This window comes from Coloeus monedula (genome assembly GCF_965178545.1).
Source record: "Coloeus monedula genome assembly, chromosome: 6".
Classification (NCBI taxonomy): Eukaryota; Metazoa; Chordata; class Aves; order Passeriformes; family Corvidae; genus Coloeus; species Coloeus monedula.
This window is the reverse complement of record NC_138786.1, coordinates 18,105,134-18,130,585: the sequence shown is the minus strand read 5'-3', so window position 1 is coordinate 18,130,585 and position 25,452 is coordinate 18,105,134. Positions and strand designations below refer to the sequence as shown.

Below are 25,452 nucleotides of genomic sequence, written 5' to 3'. Positions count from 1 at the left end.
AAGCAGAGGCCTGGGAAAACTGTCCCCTTTGCCTTGCTTTTCCTCTCTCTGGGTAAACATTCAAATTTAGAAGAAAATTGGTATTCAGCCACCTACAAAACTGCTTTAGTTTTAGTGGCTACTTTGTTCAAGGCAGGTCAATCTCTGAAACTTGAATGAGAGAATTTAGCTGCTACCACAAAATATTTTCGTATTAATAAATAGTTCATGCTGGAAGGATCTCAGTCTCAGGAGTCCAGTAGAAATAGTCTGACAGAGTTTTAGACTGGATTAACAGGGACACAGTTTAAGTCCAATTTAGAAAAAAAACCCCCAGCCACAGCTAAGGTTGCGTAGCTTCCCACCTTAACTTGTTCTCTGCCTCATGTCTTAGCTTTTCTTTCGGCTTGCAGTAACCTTCAGTCCTGCTGGACATGGTTACTGGGTATGTAATTTCATGTAATTTCAAGGTTATAGAGACTTCAGTATTAAGCACGCTGTGGTTTCTTCTGAATTATCTTGGCACCCAGGAAATAAGAAACTGCTTTTTTAAGAAAGAGGTAGAATCTGCTCTAGCCAAAACCCCATAAAGTTCTAATTATTAAAGCAGAAAATTCATATGCTTCCCTTTGTTCTGCTACCCCATATTTTTCCACCAGGAAGGTTGTTTAAAGAAAAACCTTTCAAGTAGAAAATCTCAAGGGCCCAACCTCCTGATGAGATGATTTTCTATGCAAGGAGTCTCTCTTACGTGAGGAAGTGCCAATAGGTCAAAGAGACCTGTGTGCACGAACACCAATCAGCCATGTCATTACTCCTTGTACATGGATTTTGAAAGATCTACATCTTCTTAAAGAAAAACAAAAAAGAGCAGCTGAACTCATTCCTTGCAAACAGGAATAACTAATCTCCTTGATTTGTTCATGAAAAGTCAAGGAGCCCTATGGCAGGATGAGAGGTTAAGGAGCTTTTTGTCCATTCTAAGGCAAAATGTAAGAAAACATCCAACCACCTCCTACCAAAATTAAAATACTTAAGGCATTCTTCATGTATTTTAATGGACAATTAATGCCAGATATCCATTCCCTCCTTTCCCACTACTTGCTACAGACCACCTTATACTTAATGACATCTGTTTCAAACTGTGTGGTAGATAAAAATCTGCTGGATCAAATAAATCTTTAAAGTAACTTTCCTAAATTCTATGATATCATGCAAAGGATTAAAAAGGACAATTCATGTTGTTCTTTAATTGTACTGGCAATTTAGAATATACAAGTGATTGTTATAACTACCAGTTTTGTAAAGTATTTTGCCAAATTCACTTTGGATGTTTTTTGTCATGTGGATTATTGGCACAAAGTGCCTGACACCAAATGTAATGTTTTCCTAGCTAACATTATTTTTTTTACAAAGCACACATAATTTCTCTAGAGTTATTATCCAGGCAGTGCATGTAAAGCACCATCTTATAGTGGATACTCATTTCAAGAAGCAGTACCAGTTTTGCCTGAAATGAACTGGATTGTTAGAGGATTTCCAAGCTAAACCTCCCCAGTGCTTGGACTGACCCAGGATAGCCATAACTCTTTACAGTATGTATGGAATCACCTTTTGACTGAAGGATATGATGCAAATGCAACTGCTAGACTTCAGTACAGTAGCTGGCTATGAAGGGCATTAATGCACCAGATGCCTCCTATTCAAGTGTGTCTTTTACCAAGTTTGTAGCAAAAAAAGTACTTTTGTGAGTCACTGGTGTATTACATCAGCTTCATGATGGCTTATCTTCGGTGAGTCAGTGGTGATAAAGAAGCTGAGTTAATATTTACCTATTGTATTTACTAAAATTACATACCCTTTAATGGCAAATGATCCATGAAATGGGCTGTAAAGGGGCCAAGAGGAATTGTTCTTCTTGCTAATACAGCTGCAGAAGAGGGAAGGCCTCTTATCCTGCAGGGTCAATAAAGGGAAGAGTTATTAATCCCAGTATGTCACTGCAGGGGGAATAGTTATAACTTGCGTGCCAATAGCAATGATTCAGTGGTAAGTGATCAACAGTCTGCAAGCTCCCTGTCAGTCTGCATTTCCTTCTGAAAAGCTTCCATGTATTTCTTCAGAAAACCTCAGTGTTTCCACGCTTGAATATAAAAACTTCATTTGAATGCGAACATCCTTCCCCTGTCAATAGCCCTGAAATCATTGCAGAGGATTGAAGCAACCAGTGATTTCTAAGGAGTGTAGCCCGCAGTATCTGTGGAGAAGCCAGAAGCAGCAGCTCTGGTTAGTCATTGACAGAAACTCTCCTCCCCAAGAAATGGCAAAGGAATGGCACAAATGACAGAGCAGACAAGCAGAGGTAAGAAAATGGCTAGGTACAGAACAAGAGCACTGGGTTTCCTGTTTCTCTGAGTAGAATTTTGCTCTTGCTTTTCTCAGGGGAGGATCCCAGATGACTGATACGACTGTCTCTGCTGAGTAGAGCATAAGTGGATGTTGGTTCAGTGAATCTTTTTTTATTCTCTCTCGTCCTTGAACAGTTTTAACAGGTGCCGTTCATGTTCTTCCCAGGCCCCTGAGTGCTAAGTGGGGCTTACAGGGGGAAATCATGCCTTAGCTCATTCCTTCTGCCCATCCTTGCATTCCCTTGAATCACCCCATATGTAGAACACGAAGGACTGGAAGCTGTAGAGGTCAACATCAGTATGTCATCAAAGACTAGTCCAACCTGAAGGGTATCTTTGGCAAGTGGTTAATATATGGTTCCTGCTGCTTTTCTGCAGCTCAGTGGGAATAAAGGGGTTTTCCTCCAGAGTTAGGAATCATACTCCTAGAATCTGATTCTTCCTTCTACTCTCATACCAAAATGAATGAAATAGCTGCTTTGATTGCCTGGGTGGGAATTGGAAAGGAAGAGGATAGTGATTGAAAAAACATTGACTTTTTCTCAGCGGAGTTCTGCATTTGGATTTTGACACTAACTTCGATTTTGGAAAATTAGTATCTTTCAGTTATCCACTTTTACGTCCAACTAAGCTTTCTTAGTCTATATCTGTGGTCTACTGACCTATGTGCTTTTCCTCCCGGGCTTCACAGCCCTTCCCCACACCTGCCATTAGCCCTGTCCTGTGGCCTGAACAAGAACTCAGTTTGAAAATTATCATGAGAATCTGCTGAATCTGAGTGTTGCTATTGCACTGTACTCAATTTCAGATCCTCCTCATATCTCCAATGTTATATTATCCTGGTTAGGTTTATCTGCTAGATATTCCCCTAGATTACGTTGGATTTGGACAGAGACCAGGAGGGAAGATGCGTTGTGATTAAAAGGAGAAGCAGCAGCAGTCCATGACTTCCATCACCAGTGCCATAAAGACTGTTGGTTCTGTATCCTGGCCAAAATGGCAGGGCTTCAAGAACAGACTTTACCTTCCAGTAGCGCCCTGCCTCAAGTGCGACTGACAATGGAATTAATGGGACATGGACAGTGGCAAAGGGGTAACACGAACTCATGTTTCGTGTCCTGCACAATGCTCTCACATGCTGCTGCAGGGTTTTCTTTAGAGCAAGGGCAACAGCAAATCTTCACCTGGCAGATGCTGTCACCTGCAATTCTGCAAAGCACCTTGTACCTGTGTAGGGCAGCAGCTGAAGGGAGCAGTGGGCCAGCTTTGGGACACTCCACTTTGGCAATAGCACAAAGTTTGGTAAAGCAGTGAGCAAGACCCTGTTCCCAAGGGCCTGCTTGCTGCCCACCAACCAGATAAAAGGCATTCATATTTCCCAGTCCATGGGCAGGCTTGACCTGAGGCCTTGCAACAAGGGGGAAACCTATGTCCACTTTAAACTGTATTTGTGCCCACTTACTTCTGGCAGTCACTCTAGCTTTAGTGTATTCCCAAAAGGAGCAGCTAGAAGTGTGGGAATGTCTGTTATCCGTGTTTGCTTTGCTGGGACTAGGTGAGAAGCTTCCTCTCTTTTCAGGAGCAGTTCCCCAACAGCACGGATGAGGTGAAGAAATGCAAGCTCAGTTTGTGTCAACAAAGCAAGTAAATCTCTAGAAGGGACTCTAAAATTACTGAAATCAAAATCTCTGACAGGATGTCCTACAATGGACTGTGGAGCTCATGACTGAGCCCACTGGATTTTTTTATGGGTATGTGGTAGGGTATTAAAGTACTTTGAGAACACCAAGGGACCCTTTTGCAGCAGCATAATTTAGGTGGTGCAGGAATGAACTGTGGTCTACACTGTGACGGGACTTGGGCACTGCTTCCTTGGGCACAATGTTTGGGGAATCTGCCACCTCTGTGTGCATTAAGAATAAATTAATTCCCCATGACTGGTGTGATTAAATTCCATTTGTACAGTTGAGGTGAGAATTTTTGCACTTTTGATTTTTTCCTGGTCTATTGAAGCAGTAAATCTGTCCTCTTTTTGTAAGATATTTTGGATATACTTCTTAAAGGACAGTGCCCTCCTGCCAAAAGATTTTGCTCTAAATAAGCCATGCATTATGCCTTGACCTGATAATACTTTTTGCTCTGTTTAGAAGTTGCCATTAAAGCTAGTAGAGGGAACAAACACATTTTCTTGTGCTGGGGGACTCTGCTGATGTGCAAGACAGAGAAAAACTCTGAAAGAGGTCAGTGATTGCTTGTAACTAATCAGATGTCATAAAAAATAAAAACTATTGCTGCCAAAGAAATAACAACTACAGGAGGAAGGTGAGGGGACCTATTTTCAAAAGAGGAAATTAGAAACAGACAGCTCTCTGTCCCCATAAAGCAAGAAAGAACTGGATACCTGTCCTGTCTGACAGAGAGGAGGTTTCTGGGTGCTAATAATGAATGGCTGAAAGAAATTTTAATGAAGCTCCACCTTTCAGGGACCCTGCCATCAATGTTTTGTTCTCATGCCAAACTCCGGGACTATAAAAATCTGCCTATAAGCCAAGAAAAAACACTTCCCTGAAAGGATTTTCAAGTTACGACTTCATGGCAAGATGGAAATAAAAACCGGGAGATCATTTTGGATCTTCTGCCTAATTTGGAGTTTTTGCAAGGGCAAAGAACCAGTTCAGATAGGTAAGAAAAGAATCTAATTCTTGCATTACTCGCTCTCATATTGCTCTCCATAGGTGAGAAACAGAGTTGACAAATGAAAATGTGTAACATATTCATGTAAGGGCTGTAGACATGCCAGATACTGTTAAACATTGTACATTTTTATCCTTATTGTCAACCATTTAAGTATTTTACATTTTTATCCTTATTGTCAACCATTTAAGTATTTTACTTTTTTCTTTCATTACTAGGTAGTATATCAACTGTTTTATATCCTAAGTGACTAATCTTAATGAGGAGACCCTCTGAATGCAGTTTGCACCAAAAAAAAACCCAAACAAAAATATGGTGACACCCTTTTCAACACATTTCACACATATTCTTCATAGAAGTACTTACCATATCACCAGCTAGGCTTGATTGACCAGTATGAAAAGCTGCATTAGCAGTAATCACATTTTTTGTAGTCTGCTGTACTGCTAGCTCCTGGTTTGATTTTTAATGTCTTATGCTTTTCCCAACTGTTTAATACACAAACAGTTGATGTACCAGTTATTGCTGCCTGAGTAATTCCAGCAATTTCACTTCCATAATAGCCAAACTTTCTCACTTGCCCTCTCTACTGTGTAGAAAAGTGCTAAATTGCCCTACTCCAGTGCTGCAACCACCTATGACAAGTAGCAGTCCCCTAAAAAAGCTGTTTCTGCAAGGACTTACTGGGCACTTGAGTTTGGGCTGCACATTTATAACATAAGGATCTGAATTTCTCAGTTCTCCCCTGCTGATTCTTAGGCAGGAATATTTAATAATATTTTAGTGTTCACTGAATAAATTAATAACTGGTTTTGATTTGATCTGTTGTGGATGTTGCTATGTTGATATTCCTAAACATGCTACCTGAACAACACAAAGAATTTTCCCATTTTCATTTGTCACTATTTCAGATGGGCCTAGAAGAAATATTAAAAGCATTTAGTAGCAAGCGTATCTAATTTAATTCAAGGTGATTCATGTTTTCTTTGTGAAGCTCAGTGGTGTGAAAACTGCTTTCTGAAGTAATGTCTTATATGCACTTAGAGTATGTATCTATACCTTTGACAGAGGTACAAAAAGTGAGTTTTGGTTGAGAAGAAAAACCAAGTATCTCTTAGCCAACAGCTGAAGCTGGTAGCGGCCTCAACCACTGAGACTAGCAGCTGCCACTTTGCTGTAAAGTCATGCCACCTGTGATTTCTCCTGCAAAGGACTCAATACAAGACTTTGGACCAAAGTCTTGCCTGAGTTAAATGAGATTTAGACATCCAGAATGGGACTCTCTTCACTTCACTTTAGATATCTACAGTGTAAATATGTCTACAGCATAAATATAGACACAGCCTTTCTAGACAACAGAGCGATGCCTGTGGTTTTCAGCATCTTCTTGCTAGGCAAATATGTAAGATGAGAAAGCTGAACCTCTTCTGCTTCTCACTGTTAACTTCAAAGGAGACTGGGCTAATCTGCTCACATTGCAGGTATCTCTGGACTTCAAAAGTCATGGACTTCAAAAGTTCAGTGAGATGAAACTTCTTCCCACAGGCTTGTATCTTCCAGGAGTTATCATTTTTGCCTTTGAAAATCGCCCCTTTAATGTTTTTCAACCACAAAAGGGTAAGCACCTCATATGGGGAGAATTTCTAAGCTCCCCTACTATGATTTTTCCTTTAGTCCAGGTCTCTACTGTCAGTAGGAGTGAATGTGCCACCTGGGGGAATTTCCACTTCCATACATTTGACCATGTAAAGTTTACTTTTCCTGGAACCTGCACCTACGTCTTCGCTTCGCACTGCAATGACAGCTACCAGGACTTTAACATTCAGATCAGGCGCAGTGCCAAGAACAGCTTCCTGATCTACTTCACTGTCACCATTGATGGAGTGGTCCTGGAGGTGAAGGAGACAGGAATCACAGTGAACGGGAAGAAGTGAGTAAAGACTGTACTGTTGTTTTGTGCTGCATTTTTATTGCTATGTGTTGGGTGGTCTGGCTGGAAAGCAGTGGCTGTGTATGGGGTGCTCACAGCTCTTTGAACAGGGTATTATGAAGAGTCCCCCTCGTAGTGGTGGAGGAGGCAAGAAGTATTTAAACAAAACTACATCTCCCAGGGACCAACACCAACAAGTTAAGCAGAGAGCAATGTGTATGCTATGTAAACAGAAGGTATTTTAAGGTTTCCTTGATGTCGCTTTGATTTGAGAGGGAGGGATGGAAGAAAGTACATAAACCCCAACATTTTATTTATAAAAAGTTTAGATTTTGTAGAAGCTCAGTGGTTTTTCTTTTTCTCAAAACATTATTTCTGTGGTACTAACCCTACTGTTGTATGTTGCTGTTCAGGAACAGATGGTTCTTTTAGGAATAGTTTTCTGTTTCCAGATAGATTAGTCTAGAAAATTGCACTGCTTTGCAGATCACAACTTGCCCTGGGATCTTCTTACAAAAAAAGGCAGAATTTTTAGAAGTCAAAACCCACACCTTTAATTCCAATTTGAAATGAACCACAAAGGAAACTGCAAAGAGAAGGGCAAAAATATTCCATAAGTAAAAATCATATGCAACAATAGCTGAAAGTTGGGCACGATGTTAAGGGCAGTCCTCATGAGAAGTGCAGAGTCCTGCTCCTAGCATATAATTATGAAGGGCCTAGGCAGCCTTTGACTCTGGGAAAACCCCTCACAATCTTTTTGGAGAGAAAATTGCAAATATATGGACTGTCTTGACAGCCTTCTAGAAACAACCAAATATAAAATAGCACCACTCCATGTAATTATAGCACCAAAGCCCATATGTTGTTCCTAAATCAAAGGGGCAAGAAATCTCCTATCTTCTAGCCATTTTCTGAATTTCTAAGTTTCTAGGCTGTTGCAAAATGAATGGTAATTGTCTTGGTAAGATGGAAAAATAATGCAGGTCTGAGTTGTATCAGTACATGAGTAACAACAGAGCTGTTTGTGAATCCCAACCGTCAAAGAAGTCCTGGAAGGATGATGATAACCTGCAGTGTCCTCATGTGGAGGGCCATTTTCCAGTATTGGCATCTTGCTGTTTATAAACCTTTGGCTTAGGTCCTTGGGTTTGGCTGCTTTCTGTCAGTCAGGTGGCTGATGTTGTATTGACAAGAGACAAAATACGTTGTGTTGTGGGTTAAGGTTGCTAAAAGGACACAGTGGACAATGTAATGCATTGTGTAGACAAAGGCTGACCTTGCAAAGAGCGTTCCCATGTCTTAGTTCCTTTTAACTCTAGTTTTCCTTCCTATATATTTGTGAGGATTTCATCACTCTTTTTTTCACTGCAATCTGTTTTGTTCCCTCGAATTTCCAGGATTGCCATGCCATTCAGCTTGAAGAGCATCCTGATTGAGGACACCTGTACTTACTTCCAAGTCACTTCGAAGCTGGGCCTGACACTCAAGTGGAACTGGGCTGACACTCTCCTAGTATGAACAGCCAGTTAGTTATTTTCCTCCTGGTGAATCTCATCAGTGATGAAAAGCAGGGCTGGATGCAGGCACTGTGTTGATATATGAAATTGTGGGAGGGAGGTATCGCTCTATCCATAAGCTGATAGACAAATACCAAGCTAGGTAATAGTTTGATGAGGCAGGGGCATGGAGGCACAACCCCATGGCCTTTCCAGCTAATTTTATGTGACAAAACCTGGATATAATACATCTGCAGTTAGTTCCCTGCTCCATGGGGCAGCAGCAGCAACACAGCCTGCCAGCTCTTGCTACTCTGTCTTGTGCACATCTTGTGTGGGACACTAATCTTTGTGACCAATTCAGATCTTGGCCTCTTTCATTCCAAAGCCATGCTATGTGGGAATTCTCCTCTAAACATGTACCCTACAATATTCTCTTCTGCAACAGTGCATTTACACTTTTCTGTGTGAGCACTTATCCTTCACAATCAGGACTAACTAAATGCAAGTTGTGTGTCATGTTTTGTCATTCAGAGAGATAGAGGGAGGGTAAAAGGTGAATAGAGAGAAAAAATATCAGGAAGTAATTATGTGATATTGGAATTCTGATTTATTGAAGTATTTTCTTTCTCTCTTCCTGTATACTAATTAAACATAAAGTATTAGAGGCAGTACCTGTACATTACTGTAGAGTGGACACAACTGTAGCAAAAGCACTGCCTTTTTTTAGTGGACCTGAGTGGCACCAATAGTGTCCCCCAAGCATGTAGGGGTGATAAGGTGCAATAGTTTTATCTAGAAAGGCAATAGTGTGCTAACCTGGCTGTTTACTTCCACTAAGTATGGGCAAAACAAATAATGCTGGGCAGACCCACCCCTAGAAGAGATATATAATTTTCCATTCACCCTATGGACTAGAAAACCCATTAGATATGGCTGAAAGTTAACCAGAACTTGCTTCTTTATAGCATCCAGCATTAGAGCACAGTTATCTGACCTGCCCAGAGAGGAGCTGTGGTACCCTGCAAGGTGTACCAAATGTCTGTGTACCAGTGTCTCTATACTGGGAGACACCAGTCCAGGGCTTAGTCCAGTATTCAACATGCTTCAGTTACCTCTTTAGTGGGTAGGAGCGACAATTGCTGGACGATTATCTTCCCATTTGAATTCAATCTGTCTGCAGATAAGTTTTATGAGAGATTTGTAGCAGAAAAGGAGACTGCTTACAAAGTGGGAAAGAGAACTTCTGCCACTGTGCTTTCCTGTTGTGAATCACTTTGTAACAAGTGCTGCTGATGTGGGGAAAAGCCTTTAAACTCTGTGTTTCCTCTTTCGTAGTTGGACCTGGAAGAAACATATAAAGAGAAAATATGTGGTCTATGTGGGAACTATGATGGCAATCAGAAGAATGATTTGATTTTGGATGGTAGGTCATAAATACAGCATATTCCATCCAGAACAGACCTCCTTATACATTACATGAAACTTGGTATCTGTTTCCTCTGAGCAGGGTTTCAGATCTCCTGACACACACATGAACATTTCCATATACAGTGGATGTATTTTAAGAGGTTCTGAGATGATTTGGGATTTTCTGCTCTTTTCATATTTGTAAGAGCCTCCAACCTTTTTGACCCAATTTAATTGCTTGGCTATCATGCAGCAACATTGCCAGGATCCCCATTGACAATAACATACTTTAAGGAAATGCACGAGTGCATTTTCTGTTCTTCCATTTGAATCATTCTACGTGTGATTATTTTCGCCTCTATAATGAAAAGAAAGCTTCAGAGAAAACACAAAGTATATTTGAAGAAACTGTGGTGCCATCCACTGACACCTTCAGATACTGCAAATAGATAAGGCTATAATCCTGCAGCAGGTTGTATGGGTGGAAAGAAACCTTCATCCTGGAATATCAGATGCAGGATTTAAGCCAAAGTTATAACAGCATCCCATTATGTAATACCTGCATGACTATTACACATGCAAACAGAAAAGTGTGTAAGATCAAACACACCCGTAACAAAGAGAAGTCTTTGGAAATTATGAGGAGCAACAGAAAGGTCAAGAGTCTCGTGTGATTTTAAATGTCCATGCTGACAGCAGGCCTTGATACAATTGTGCCAGATTCCTGACTAGCTCAACAGAAGTTATATCAGGCTGTCATCCTCTATAGTATGGATGCTGGTTAAATTTGGGCATTTCATGAAGTACATACTGCCTTTGAGCCCAAAGAGTAAGTGCATTTTTATAGCCCATTAACTGATCTAAAGAATTGCAGGAAGTTACTGAAATGCATCTGGGGATTTTTGCAGGGTATAAAATGCATCCGAGACAGTTTGGGAACTTCCACAAAGTAGAGGATCCATCACAAAAGTGTGCTGATGTGAGCCCAGATGACCACACTGGAAGACATCCCAGGAGGAAAGACAATAGATGCAGCATATATGTAAGTGTGTGGGACCAAGAAGCACAAGCCCCCCCGACCTACAGTGTTGAAGAGACTGTTAAAACAAGTCTTAGAGCATGCACTAAACTGAATTTTTCACAACTCTACACATGAATTTGAGCAAAATTATGATCTTATAGATGAAAGAATATCCTATTACAGTGTTAAAGAAATAGATAGTGGGAAAATGCCCGACTGAATGACAGCTTCCAGTCCAAGACAAAGGACCTCATGGCAGAAAGCTAGACTGGATAATCTCCTGAGATCCCTTTCAGCCTGAAGTATTCTGTGACCCTGGAATTGTGTCATCAAGACTTGGGGTGTATATTCAAAACCTAAAAGGTGGTAAAATGTCAAGTATTGCTTTTCTTTCCCTTTCTTTCTTCTTCATTTTTTTTTTTTTTTTAAACAGAAAAAACAATGCAAGAAACTTATGTCCCGTTTTGGAAACTGCCCCAGAGTGGTTGCCTTTGATGACTACATAGAGACCTGTGCTGAGGATATGTGCCACTGTGCAGTTAATTCTTCTCACTCTGATTTGGTTTCCAGCTGCATATGCAGCACTTTAAATCAATACTCTCGAGACTGTGTCCTGAGGAAGGGAGACCCTGGGGAATGGAGGACCAAAGAACTCTGCTGTAAGTAGCTGCTGCTCTGGAGATTTCTTTCAGGTTAGACATTTAGACAAGTATTCTGATGCCAGCAGAGCAGAGCTAGGAGCTCTGGTAACTACCTTGAATCAATCTGTGAAAGTACTTTGACAGAAACATTGTTAATGGAAAAGCTTCTACAAATTTAACTTGATTTTGCTCTTAAATCAGAACTATACCTTGATATTGTCCACCTCCTTCTTACAACTAGGTTTTCTCCAGTTCTTCTTTTTTTTTTTTAAATTTACCTTGTATAGTTAACTCATAAAGATCCTTGTTTCAACATGTTGACAACTAGACAGAAGTAGTTACTGAGGAGTGCAATATGTTTTTACTTACATCACCCTGTGTTTTCATACTCAGTAGTCCAGTTACTGAGCAGGAAATCTCTGTAAATCCAGGGGGAAGGCTACAGGTAGTTCACCCAGACTGCTGGTGTGGATTGGGATAGCAAATTAATGCCAGAAGGACTGATGCTTCAGGCAAAAATAAACTGTTACGACTCCCCAAATGATTCTGGTGTTCTTTGCTTGTATTATGACCTCAGCCAACCTTGAGCTAGTAATGTGAAATAGCTCATATTTCCCAGCAGCACAGTTTTGTCCAAAAGATAAAGTAAAAGTGGCCATAAAAAGTTCCTTTAAGAGGTTAAACAAACATGACATATCTGGATAGAAGGGCTTGCAAACAAGATATGGAGGAAAGGAGGAAGAAGGAGTTGGGTAGTGACACAACAATTCGAGAGATCTTATAAATACATCATTAACATACTCCATTTTGGTTTGGTCTTGCAGATCAGGAATGCCCAAACAATATGGAGTACATGGAATGTGGAAACTCCTGTGCTGACACATGTGCAGATCCAGAAAGGAGCAAGATTTGTAAAGCCCCATGTACAGATGGCTGTTTCTGTCCTCCTGGTAAGGCAGCTCACTTCTGCCTATGATCTCACACATCAAGGGACAAAAAGGGAGGTTGTTCCCTTTCACACAACAAATAAACTGTTTATTCTAGCATAATTTAACAACATTCTTCTTGGAAGAGCCAGATCTCTAAAGATTCAAGAACCTGACACTGGAGAAGGAGAGGGAAAGACTTCTAAGGACTAGACAGGAAAAATATGGTGCAGATGTGGAAAGAGAAGAGGTGTTCTCTAGACAGTAAGCATGCAGATGAAGTTGTCTGTTGAGAGGCCTCCCTGATATGACACTAAATCTTGCTGTAGTTTAAGTCGCACAAAACATAAATGCATTTCAAGGTATGTGCATGTATAAATTTGCACATGAAATAGTCTAAGATGAGGTTCTGATTTGTTAGATTCACTGTTAGAAAAGGATGAAAACTGGCTCACACCCTTGCAATCTGGCACTTGATAATCCTGCTCACAGTGAAAAATTTCATAACAGGAAATGTTGAGTTTTGCATTGCTTTCATTTGAACTCTTTTGAGAAATATTTCCTATCCATTAACATCTGAAAGGGCCTGGTGTGGTGTTTTCCTTTAAAAGTGTCCCATTCATTTTAAGAAATGCTGAATACTCCAGAATTTTTTCCTTACTCTAATCTTCCTTGCTGGTGTTTCCCAGACTCACCAAAGAAATATTAACTAGCCAATGTGTCTGAACAGGAACAATCCTTGATGACCTCAGCAGCAAGAAGTGCATCCCCAGAGACAGCTGCCCCTGCACATTTCAAGGGAAAGTCTACTCATCTGGAGGAACTTATTCCACTCCCTGCCAGAACTGGTACTGTTGTGGTCTTGATTGCACTAACAAGGCAGAAGCATTTTTTTTCAATACATTGATGAGTTGCATTCTGTACTTTCCTCCTTTTTTTTTTTTTTTTTAATCTTTTCCTGGCATTTGTCTTAAATAACTATTCAAAACCTTGCTCTGAATTTCAACAGTGTAGGAAAACTTAGAGATATTCCTCAACCACACATAGTTATTACCCACCCTCACTTGAAACTGCTTGTGAAAACTGAGCTCAGCATTTCAGAATGTAGAAAAATGAGACTCTTCAGTGATTAATTCAGAGAGTTGGGCCACTAGAGTGAGGTGAGAAGTCATACCATAATAAGTGGCATTTCCAACAACATCTGGATCTCCACAAGGCTACTTAAAGGCCAGATCTCAGAAGTCCTGATCCTTAAGAATGACTTGATTTAGAAAAAAACCTGGCAGCTTGAACCCATCTCCATTCTGTAATAGTGAAAGGTGATAAGACCTTAGGTATATTACTCTCAAAACAGTTTTATTTCTTACTTTGTGTGTGTTATCTGAGCTCCTGTGACATAACATCATTTTTTGACCATCGGTTAAAGCTTTACTATAGGGAGAAATGAAATGTGGTATGGTGCATGGCCAAATGTTCTACAAACCCCTTTGGATTAATATTACCTGCATTTTGAGGAAATGCTCCTCAAATGCCAGAAATTTTGAGTAATTGAACTTAATGGGCTTTGGGTAGTTCCCATCTTGCCACGTCCTCATTTACATCTCTCGAAGCCCAAGCCTACATAGCTGGGCTGTTTTCTTCTTGTGTGCACAGGTGTGAGAATTGCTCATTATCCCAGGTCCTCCACAATTATCTGCTGAACAGTTGCATCAGTAGCACAAGATGTTGCAAGATCCTGCTTGAAGGGGTTCTTTCTTTCTTTAAAAAAACTCAAGTAAACAATTTAGGCTCTGAAAACCATTTCTTGCTTTCCCATCCCAGTGTGTCTGTGAGGGAGCCAGCTCAAAGCCCAGTGCAGTTAACTTTCTCACTGAGATGAATTCAACCATCACACTTTAAGGGCCTAATATAAAGGCTTCCACCCACTGGGTTTTTATAAAAAAGCCAAGATAATGAGCTAAAAAGACAAAGAGGCTGCATCTGTGCAGATTCAAATGATGTATCACCTTTGCTCCCTTGAACCTGTGTTTATTCTAACTGCTGCTTTTTGGGTTTTGCACAGTACTTGCAAAGGAGGCCACTGGAGCTGTATCTCTCTGCCCTGCTCTGGAAGTTGCCACATAGATGGAGGATTCCATATAACAACATTCGATAATAAGAGATTCAACTTTCATGGCAACTGTCATTATGTCTTAGCTAAGGTATGAGCAACTTCTCTTTTCACTCCTAAATCTCCTGAGTAACACGAGGTGTTAAACTATGCTGGAGCTTTATATGACTTAATTTAACTAAATGGCACCAATCCAGCAAAGCACTTCAACACATGCTCAGTCTTAAACCCCGTAAATTTTTGAATTTGAAATGGATTGCAAGTCAATTGCTAATGCTTAGCTTCAACATTTTGCAGCTTCAACACAGTTGTAACTATTTTTTTTTAATTAAATAATGTTCTTAATGGATGTATTAGCATTGATTCAAGCATTTCTTCTGAAGTTTTCTTCACATGTGCCTGTCAGAAGGAAGTGGATGAGCCAAAATTTCTGCAAAAAAATTAAATTCCTTGTGAATGCTTGCAAATGAAATCCACACAGGCTGATAACAAGGAACCAGAGTGCAAAGAAAAATTAGTGACAATTATTCATTTTGGCAATGAAATTAACAGTTTGCAGTTAGAGATCAAATACCCCAGTTCTTTTATTGCTCCATCTTAGCCTTTCAGTGACACCTTTTTCTCTTCTAGCTCCCATCCTGTAACATGCTAACAATGTCTGCGCATACCTTTTCATGTCTTCTCAGAACACTGATGACACAGTTGTGGTGATTGGGGAGATTGTTCAGTGTGGGACTTCAAGGACAATGACTTGCCTAAAGAATGTATTGGTCACACTAGGAAGAACTGTGAGTAACTGACTTTAACTAGCGATACATAGTAGGTCACTTTTATTTTCCCTACATTCCTATATGGTGTCTGGACACTGAGAGGGGATGAGGTTTTGAAGACATTACTCCTTAATGCTTAATGAATCTTGCCAGGTTGCTCTTGTCTGTCTCACATCATATGCATTCACTACTATGGGCTTTTTTCCTTTTCCCTGCAGACTATAAAAATATGTTCCTGTGGAAATATCTATATGAACAATTTCATTGTGAAGCTGCCCGTAAGCAAAGGTAAACGCCCTTCTTCACACCTTCCACAGTGTAGCATTTGCAGAGGGATTTCCTCTCGTTTCTCTGAAAGAACATGACCCTACTCATTTTTAGGTGGATAGTAGGTCTGGGATTCCTTGGGAATCCCTGTGTTACTGGATGCACCAGCAAATGGAAGTTCCTGTTTACTCAGCTTCATAAAGATTTGCAAGTGCATACAACATTTTTTCTTTTTCTCTTCTTTAGATGGCATCACCATCTTTAGACAATCTACATTTTTCATCAAAATCTTGAGCTCAGCTGGAGTGCAGATTCGAGTGCAAATGAAACCTGTAATGCAGCTCTCCATAACAGTCGATCATTCTTTTCAGAATCGCACATCTGGTAGGACACAAAAGGCTAAACCCTTCAATGCGCTGAAGAAAATCTCTGTGGTGTTTAGTGTGTGCAGATCTTTTAGACTCCATCTGTTTAAACAGGCCTTCATCAGAGATTTGTGAAATGCAGACTATGTTCTTGGTTTTGCCACCAATCTCCTGTTGACACCATTTAAAATTTTGTGCTTCTGTTTCCTATATGCACAATGGGATTACACCCTGTCTCTCTGACCCATTTTGTTTTTCTCTTGCCATTTCCTTTGTTTTTAAGCCTTTGGGGATGATATTCTCTGTCAGCCAGTGTTTACTGAAGCACATTTAAGCAGTTCCAATCCCTGTGCTATCACTAAGTGCTACTGTAATGCAGAAAAATAAGAATTACACTCTAAATACAGGGTCCTGTCTGATTTGTGGGAACATCAGGAAGTCTCTGAAGGAAAATGGGTTTCTCTCAGGCAAGGTGCATTATCGACCTAAGAGTGTTCATCTAGAAGCCATTCTTTTTTTCATGCATCTAGCGATTTCTTCTTTTCTTTTGCCTTTTTCTTTTTTTGCCTCCCACACAAGGTCTTTGTGGCAATTTCAATAACATCCAGACTGATGACTTCAGAACAGTCACTGGAGCAGTGGAAGATTCAGCTTCTGCTTTTGGTAACTCGTGGAAAACTAGAGCCAGCTGTTTTGATGTTGAGGACAGCTTTGAAGATCCTTGTTCAAACAGTGTGGATAAAGGTACCAGGCTTTTCATCCCTGGTTTATCAGTGTGAAATAATTTTCATATGATGGATAATCAAAAAAGCTTTAGAAATCTCATAAGCATCAAAACCCTCTGCCTTTGAGGTTATTACTAGAGAGAAAACATTGTGTTCTGAAGGTCTTTAAGATGATAGCTTTGCTTTCAAAACAAAAAGACAGCACTACTGGAGAAAGAGCGAACACATTCACTGATGACTTGAAAAGCACACACAGCATCAGTGAGAGAAATTTAAGGCAGAGCATACTTGGTTGCCCGTATTTGGGCAAGTTCTTCATCCAGTCTAGGTTGCTACAGCTGTGCTGAGGTCCAGAGGAAGAAGTTATCATCAGTGCTGAGTTAAGCAAGCATTGCACTATACTAGGTGTCCTTTCTGATTTCTCACTTTGATTGGATTTGTATATATATAGGATTTGGACTGACCTCTCCTAGGTACTGCCACATGTAATTAAAGCTGCAGCTCACAGCCACACAGCTCATTGATTATTACATGCTTGATATTATCCCTTGACTATAAGGAATTACCTGACTGTAAAAAATTAGGAAATTTTGATGAAAAACAGTGAAAATGGGGAGGTTTTGTATATGTTCTGCAAATCCAGCTGCAGTAATAATGTTAATACTTGGAAGGTGAAACCTTTCTTCTAGGAAGATGGCTGGTCCATCCAACTATGCGTTTTCCTTTAATATGTTAATGACCTGTATTTCCATCCAGCATTATCTAAACACTTCAGGACATTCTAGTACAATGTGATACCTGATAAGAATATTAATTCAGACAGTAATGTGGTTTAAGTGACTATGGACAATGATATTTTTTCCCACTTCAGAAAAATTTGCCCAGCACTGGTGTGCTCTTCTGTCCAATACAAGCAGTGTGTTTGCTGCCTGCCATTCTGTTGTAGACCCTTCTGTGTACATCAAGGTAAGGCACTGGTCCAAATGGGTCGTTTAATCTAGTCCAGAGACTGATCCCCCATGAAGGTAGTCTGGCGTAGGGGATTGAAATAGGTTACAGTAGTGACTGGTCACAAAGAAATTCACTGATGCTGATTAGAAAAATTATAAAATGAGAGTTTGTGCCAAGATGGGCCTTTTTGGCTACAGCTGTGTAAATAATTGACTGTCATCACTGGCATCTGTTGCATGACCCAGAAGCAAAATGAAATAAATCAGTTCAAGATTTCAAAGTTTCAAAGAGTGAAAACTGTTCACTCTTTGACGAGCAGAATCTGTGTTTCTGTGTCAAACTGAGCTGAGAGTTTTACCAGCGCCATAGATTTCCTCTGACTTGGTTCAAAACTCCCATCTGGGGAGAGACTATGTATTTACATTGTTTATATCTCATTTATTACCGTGGAATTGTGTTGGTCTCCTTGTGTTTTGAATGCCTGAAGCTGTTCTCTTGGTGTACAGCTCTATAAAGCTCTGAGGAAGCTGGCTGAGCTAGAGAGTTGTCACATTTATGTGGATGGTAAAGAAGTTCCTGCAAAAACACAGAAAGTTCATTCAGGGGGTGTGTGTGTGTGTGATACAAATTACTGAGAAAATACCTGAGCCTGAAATTTTGCCTAGAATGTAGTATGTCTTCAGGTACCTTTACAAATATGGCTTATGTGTTACCTCTCCCAGAGGAAAATACACATACTTGAGAATTCATGTAAACTATAAATAAAATAGGATTTTGCAATTTTCAATTAAGGAAAAGTAATAACCAGTTTCTTACAGATATGTCTGTTACTTCTGCTGATCTCATCAGATTTTAAACTATGATTCATGAAAGCCTCTTCCACAACATCAGTAATGGCAGTATAAGTCACTGTCTATGCAGTATGATTCTACTGCTCTAGAGTGACTGGCTGTGTCTGTGCTCTTTTGTACAGCTCACACAGTAAAAAGAACTGAAGCTTTAAATCCCAGCCATACTTACGTAACTAGTTCTTAAAATGTCATTACATATGAGTGGCTCTCTAGAAACCATCTGCTGTCATGCACCTGTCATGTAATTGGGTGTATCTTATTTGTTCACTAGATAGGTACACAAGTGCCAGTCATCACTGTGCAGTATTTTCATCTGATATATTTTGACAATACAGGTCCTAGATTGTACATCTTCATGGGAGGCTGGTATAGACATTTCTTAGTGTTTTAATGAACTATAGGTGCCCTCATCTTTCTTACTATTCATCTATTAATGAGTGCTAGACATAATATCATTGCAGTTTCTGTAACTGATTTGCTATTTCTCACATTTCCGTAGTATTTATTAGCATACATTTTCTCTTAGAGATATTTTCATTGGTAATGATACCTTTTTAAAAGGATACTGGTTGACTGCTTTTGAATTGCTACATGTTTCTCTGTTTCTTCCATGAGCTGGACATAATAATACCCACATCCTTTTCTGTCCTTTAGAAATGCATGTATGACACCTGCAATGCTGAGAAGAGTGAAGTTGCACTGTGCAGTGTGCTCTCTACTTACTCCAGAGACTGTGCTTCAGCAGGCATGTCCCTGCAGGGCTGGAGGCAGGGTGTCTGTGGTATGTGAACTGAAATTCCTTGGGCAGGGATATGGGGGAACAGCTTCAGTATAGCCCTGTTTGTGGCAGTCAGTATCTTTTGTCTTTAGTCATCAAGCTAGAGAGTCTCTGAAAAAGAAAAATAAGCATTTATTCTATAAAATTCTTCATCCTGCCAAAATCAATTAATGGTCGCTTAATGCTCTTACAGTGCATGTTCCTTGTGTAAAAGCTTAGGTGAATTCAGTACTCAGAGAAGCAAAACAGTACAAGGCATATTAGTCAAATCAAACCAGAAGTTAGGGTTAGTTTTAGTTTAGGTTTAGTTAGCAATTAGTTTACTTTTGAACACATGGGCTTCCCCATGTATTTTAATTCCAATATCTTTTTTACAGTATATTCAGTCCTCTTGTCTCAGACAATACAAATGACATCACTCTCATTAACTGCATTTTTGCATCTTGCAGGAAAATAGTAATGTATTTTAATAAATAGATATTGGTGGTATCTGAGAATGTGAAAATCTTTAAAGGCATTTTCAGCTCAGGATTATCTAAAAAATGAACAGAAGTTTCCTGGACATACACATTGTCACCAAATCCTGAGTTCAGAGTCCACATATGTATATATTTTCCTTTGGCATTGCCAGAATTTATTATAAGATGGCATAAGACCTGAGAATAAAACTCACTATCTTGGATTCTGAATTTTGCTTCAAAATTTCCATTTTGTCATTGATGGTCAGATAGTTCAAGTGAGATTTTCCTGTATCAACATGAAAATAGATGTATGGGTTTCTTGACTAATAGCACATCTGAATAGACAACATAACAGTGATTATGTTTTTGGAGCTTGATGCAGCTATGATCTATTTAATTGCCTGACTTAGAGGCCAGCTGGGTAAGTTAATAGAGGCAAACAATGTAACTAGGATGATGCATTTTCAAAAGCATTTAAGACTGTGGTAAGAACAATTTCACAAACCTGTGCTGAAATAATTCAAAGGAACACAGTATAGTCCACAGTAAATTGTCCTAGAACCCTGCAGAGTTATGCACTAGACACAGCCACTGTTTATTGAAAGCTTTGTTCCCAACATAGAATTACTGACATTTTTTATGGCAAATCAAGACTAGTTCACAGCATAGGTTTGGCTGAAATATGTGTTCTTAAGGCACAGGAGGTAATATTGACTCAAATAGTGCAGTAGCCTTGAGAAAAAATGCTAAGGGCTTAATCAGCACAATCATTTTAGGACTTATTTAAGAAGAAATAATCTTTTGGGAACATGACTGTGATAAGAGTGAAGGTTGAACTGTTCATGAGTGAAAGAATAAATGGGCCACAATGTTCACTCTGTGTTCTGTCCCATTGCGGGGGTTGGAAAAACTGTTCCAGCTCCTGAAGCTGCAGCCACTCCGCAGGCAGCATCCAAGGCAGGCTGTATCCTAAGCAGATGTCTGCACTGCAGTCAGTAGAGTGTGTGAAACAAGCAAACCCTGCTAGCTAACTGTGTTCACCTGTTACACCCTCTTTAGCAGAAGCAGGAACCACCACTGGAGTTGCTGGTTGCCCAGCAGATCACGGGGGCGAGCAGTCTTTGCTAAGTCATGGCACTGCTTTTCTAGTGCTCCCTGTGCAAGCTAGCTTGAAGGTATCTTTGGAATGCTCGTGTTCTCTGCACTCATGCCTCCAGTTGTGATTTGTCGTCTAAGATGTGTGTCACTCCTGTGACCATGGGCACTACAATCAAGTAACCTTTCTCCTACCAGATCTCACTTAATCAAAAGTGATCTTCTTCCTCTACGAAAATTTAAAGGGAGAAAGTAGACACATTATTTTGTTGTATTAATAGCTAACAATTGAGACACATGTAAATTCATATTCAACATCTTTATTAATATCTTTTTTATTTGGCCTATTTTGACTTACAAATACCACTTGCTGTATCTTCAAAGAATGCCTATAAAATAGGAGAATATGGCTTGCCTGATTTACATGTGTTTGCTCCAGCTAGGACCAGAAATCCAACTGGTTTATTGTGGTACAGGTGCTGGTTTTGAATGTGTACACAAGCCTAGCACACTAACTAATCTAAGAAAGTGTGCCACGGTTATGGACTGGAAAACCATAGACAGTTTTATTTAAGCATGGAACCTATTGCTGATAAGCTCTTAGCATTGCTGCAAGGCTGATTAGCACAGGTGCCCATGATCAGCTCCCCTGGACCTTCTAGTGCATTTGTGTATGTCTGAAAAACAGCTGTGGGGTTAAATCTGCAGAATTGGAAAGAGGCCCAAGATGACTAGATCTCCAGTTCTCATTGAATTTCAAAGGAATCTGGATACCAGACTTTCTTGAAAAATGCAGCCTTAATGTGGGTGATGTTCCCTGACAAAATTTGATGTCATCCCAATGGATCTGCAGTACTGCAGATTTTATGACACAGCTTTGGTGGTGGTGCATACTGTCAGCCTGTGAAAATAAACCAGATTTTTACTGTTTTACAGGGTTAGTTGAGCTCTTTAGATTTTGGTATTTACCTGTTTGGTTCATCCAGAAATCTTAGAAACTGTTGTTTCTCATTTCCCCAGAGGATGACGACAAGAGTTTTCCTCAAGACATCTGTGAGAACTGAAACACCCTTTCTTTGGTAGCATCAAATGATTAGCAGAGTTCCTTGTTACTGCCATTTAATGTCAAAATTTTTCTCTTACTAAATACGGTCATTTCTTAAGTTATTCCCAGCCAAAGAAATCAGTAAAGGTCAGAAAATAAAATTTTAACAAGTCAGAAGTTATTGGTTTCAGTTCTTGGCATAAGATAGAAATGTAAATTGTGGAAGTTACAAAAAGATTCACCCTGCTGAGTATTTCAGTATTCAGTGTCATATAGTTCAGGCTATGCAAGTAGATTCCCCCAGATCCCTGGGAGACAAGGTCTGGTAGTTTGATAAAAGCACGTTTATGGCTACCAGTGCGCAGAAAGACATACTAAAATCATGAGAGATGATTGCACAAAGAAGGCCATACATCCCTTTTATTTCTCTTGCAAAGATCCCTCTGAGGAGTGTCCTGAGACTATGGTTTATAACTATAGTGTGAAGCACTGTAACCAGTCTTGCCGCTCGCTGGATGAACCTGACCCGCTGTGCAAGGTTCAGATCGCGCCTATGGAGGGCTGTACTTGCCCTGCAGGCACCTACCTGAACGATGAGGAGGAATGTGTAGCTCCAGATGACTGTCCCTGCTACTACAAAGGCAAGATTGTTCAGCCTGGCAACTCCTTCCAAGAGGACAAACTCATGTGGTGAGTTGCTCTGATGACGCAAAGGCTGCTCGGTGCCTGGGGACATCAGGGCTTGCAGGGGAAGTCTCTGCCCCAATCCATGAATGGCATCATTTTTCAGTTAGGAATCATGACAAATTTCTCCTAGATTGTGTCTTCCCCTGGCAGGAAGTGCAGCCACAACAAAGGTTAAGATCCTATGTTTATGCTAGCAAACAGGAACCTGAAAACATGTTAAGTAGAACAATATTTGTAATCTATCTCTATGCAAAGTTCATTGTTCTGTAAAAAAATATCCATAAACAGTGGGAGCAAGCTTTCTAGAAGACAGAAGGCTTGGAGGAGTTTCAGGCTTAGGAATGAAAACAGGAAGTGAAAACCACCACACCATCCTGCAGACTATTTAAAAAATAAAAATGGTCCAGGAAAAAAACACCCAAATTTCAGTTTTTAAACTGTTTTTTTTTTAAGAGAGAGAGAAAAATTTGGGGGAAGTACTAAAAATGACAAAATTAACTTGCATTTGCAGTGAAAACCAATTGTCATTGTTTGCATTTTCAACTAGCTTAGGGCAGCAATGCAAACCACTGCCAGGGGAAGGCTATTTTAATATCTTTAGATGTTTATATATTCTCTGTCTGTCTTCCAGCTGAGGATTCTAGCCTATTTTGTAATCACATATTCATTTAGTAATTTAAGAGATCTCCTATATAAGAAAGTATTAGTCTTATCTCATGGAGTGGAAAATGGTTGCTTAGAAAAAACTTGATTTAGGGAAAACACACAATAAACCTGTGGCAGATGAAGGAAGAGTATTTAAGAGCTGGGTCTTTTAATCTTCCTTCTGGGTATGATAATTCATGTCTGTGAAACTGATAGCTGTACCAAATATTCATTTTGATAGGAATTTGTTATTCATGTGACAAGTGAAGCTTTGCAGTGCCTTTCTCTCTAGTGAGGGAGAAACGTGCAAAGAGCTGATGTGTTTTGTTTTATGGAATCTCTTTAGCAAATGCATTCAAGGAAGATTAGACTGCATTGGAGAAACTGTCTTGGTAAAAGGTGAGATTTTGTTAAATAATGGCATTATGGTGTCAGCCAGTATTTATAATGTTTTTCTATGTTATCTCTCACTTTCTGTAACATTTTAGTATTCTGCACATTTTTTCATTCTCCCTGAAATGTGTTAGTTATTGATAACATTTGTCTTTGTAAAATGTCACCAGACTTACTAGACTCTTTAGAAGATGAGGATATTTCCCAAAACTTATAAGTTATCTGCCTTCTTCTCCTTGCACTGTTATTGGGCAGAAGCAAAACTATTAGAAACTTTAAATGATAGACACCTGCTTCCCTCTGAAATCCTCTGGCTGGTTTTGCAATTGCTGATGGCATCCTTATTGCTCTCTCTAAATTACCTTCCTGAAATGTTTTCTCCTACTGCAGATTGCCCAGCTCCTATGTATTACTTCAACTGCAGCTCTGCAGGTCCCGGAGCGACTGGATCAGAGTGTCAGAAAAGCTGCAAGACACAGGACATGCACTGTGTAAGGAATTCACCTCCCAGCAGGGGCATAGGACAGTGTGGCTGGGCATGTAGGATTGCCCTTATCAAGCACTGATGGGAACATGCTATGCTGGGCACACACCAACTGCTTCACTGATAACACAGCAGCTGTAGCTAACACTGTACCCATGAGATATTTGTAGCATGATTGCCACTAGCTTGCAATTAAGGAGTTTTTAAAAAAATCCAAAACTTTGGCATCCAGAGCTAGCACACCTCTGCTGGTTCCCTGTTCTTTCTGTGCACTAACAAATTGTCTTTTCTTGTATCTTCAAACGTGCAGTATGTCACAGAATGTGTTTCTGGCTGCATGTGTCCTGATGGACTGGTATTGGATGGCAGCGGAGGATGTATTCCCAAAGATCAATGCCCATGTGTCCATGGAGGACACTTTTATAAACCTGGGGAAACCATCAAAGTGGACTGCAACACATGGTATGTTATCCCAGGGAGGTTTGCTTTATAACAGTTAAAATTGTCAGTCCATAATGCACCCGTGGGGCAGCCTGTGCTTTGAAGCCTTCCTCTTCATCGTGACAGCCATTGGGCTGCTAGTAAAAATAAAAGGGGAAGTATTTCTCTGCACCATGCTGCATGAGCCTGCACTTGGGGAGAACAAGCACTAATATCTTCTGTCAAACGATTTCCATCCTTTTCTGCTTTCCCACCAGCTTCAGAAACACCAGCCTTACCCTGGTTGGTCTGCAGCTGCCCATTCAATAAGGGGGATTGAGTCTGTGTCTGTTGCACACAGCTGAACCCTGAAAAACGACTGAATTTGTTCAAAGAGGAATTGCAATGGTCCTCCCTTGAGACTTGCAGTGCTTCCAGATGCATAGTTCTCAGGATAAATTAATACTCCAGTTGCTCCAATTTCTGGATCCAATAATGCTGCCATAGATTTCACTGTTATTACTAATCATGGTGGGTAAAATGCATTGAATCTTTATCCATTATTTAACAAGGATGAGACTATATAGTTCTGCCAAATGGATGCACAGAAAATAAGAGCTAGAAACACTTTGGTCTAAGCACCATTGGTACAGGCAATCAAGTTTAACATGTGAAGTCAAAACCTGGTAAGCAGTTGTTGCTATCACAGAAGTTGCTATTAAGAAGTTTTATTGCAGTGAGGGCTTAGTTTTCTTATGAAAAGAGGACACACATGGGAAAGAAAATGCAGTCTCTGCATCAGGGCTGTAACAACTAAATTTTCTGTATACAGTCCTCCTGAACTAGAGGTAAGGTTTGTCAAAGTGTTATGGGTTGACTTTGGCTGGACATTAGGTG

At 40.0% G+C, this 25,452-nt stretch overlaps 1 protein-coding gene across 1 annotated transcript in view; it reads left to right on the top strand.

Moving 5' to 3' along the window:
* Positions 1–4,987: 4,987 nt before the first annotated feature.
* The window catches only part of LOC309574714 (mucin-5B), a gene marked incomplete at both ends in the record, with an annotated part of 41,499 nt that continues 21,034 nt past the window's right edge, over positions 4,988–25,452 (top strand). Inside the window, 19 exons of the mRNA XM_082284541.1 lie at positions 4,988–5,069; positions 6,756–7,011; positions 8,412–8,526; positions 9,849–9,936; positions 10,829–10,962; positions 11,375–11,600; positions 12,407–12,532; positions 13,239–13,356; positions 14,571–14,709; positions 15,305–15,406; positions 15,607–15,676; positions 15,902–16,039; positions 16,600–16,764; positions 17,617–17,711; positions 19,202–19,328; positions 22,364–22,616; positions 23,605–23,657; positions 24,042–24,142; positions 24,446–24,597. Coding sequence (XP_082140667.1) covers positions 4,988–5,069; positions 6,756–7,011; positions 8,412–8,526; positions 9,849–9,936; positions 10,829–10,962; positions 11,375–11,600; positions 12,407–12,532; positions 13,239–13,356; positions 14,571–14,709; positions 15,305–15,406; positions 15,607–15,676; positions 15,902–16,039; positions 16,600–16,764; positions 17,617–17,711; positions 19,202–19,328; positions 22,364–22,616; positions 23,605–23,657; positions 24,042–24,142; positions 24,446–24,597 — 2,540 coding nt within the window. The remainder of the gene's footprint in view (positions 5,070–6,755; positions 7,012–8,411; positions 8,527–9,848; positions 9,937–10,828; positions 10,963–11,374; positions 11,601–12,406; positions 12,533–13,238; positions 13,357–14,570; positions 14,710–15,304; positions 15,407–15,606; positions 15,677–15,901; positions 16,040–16,599; positions 16,765–17,616; positions 17,712–19,201; positions 19,329–22,363; positions 22,617–23,604; positions 23,658–24,041; positions 24,143–24,445; positions 24,598–25,452) is intronic.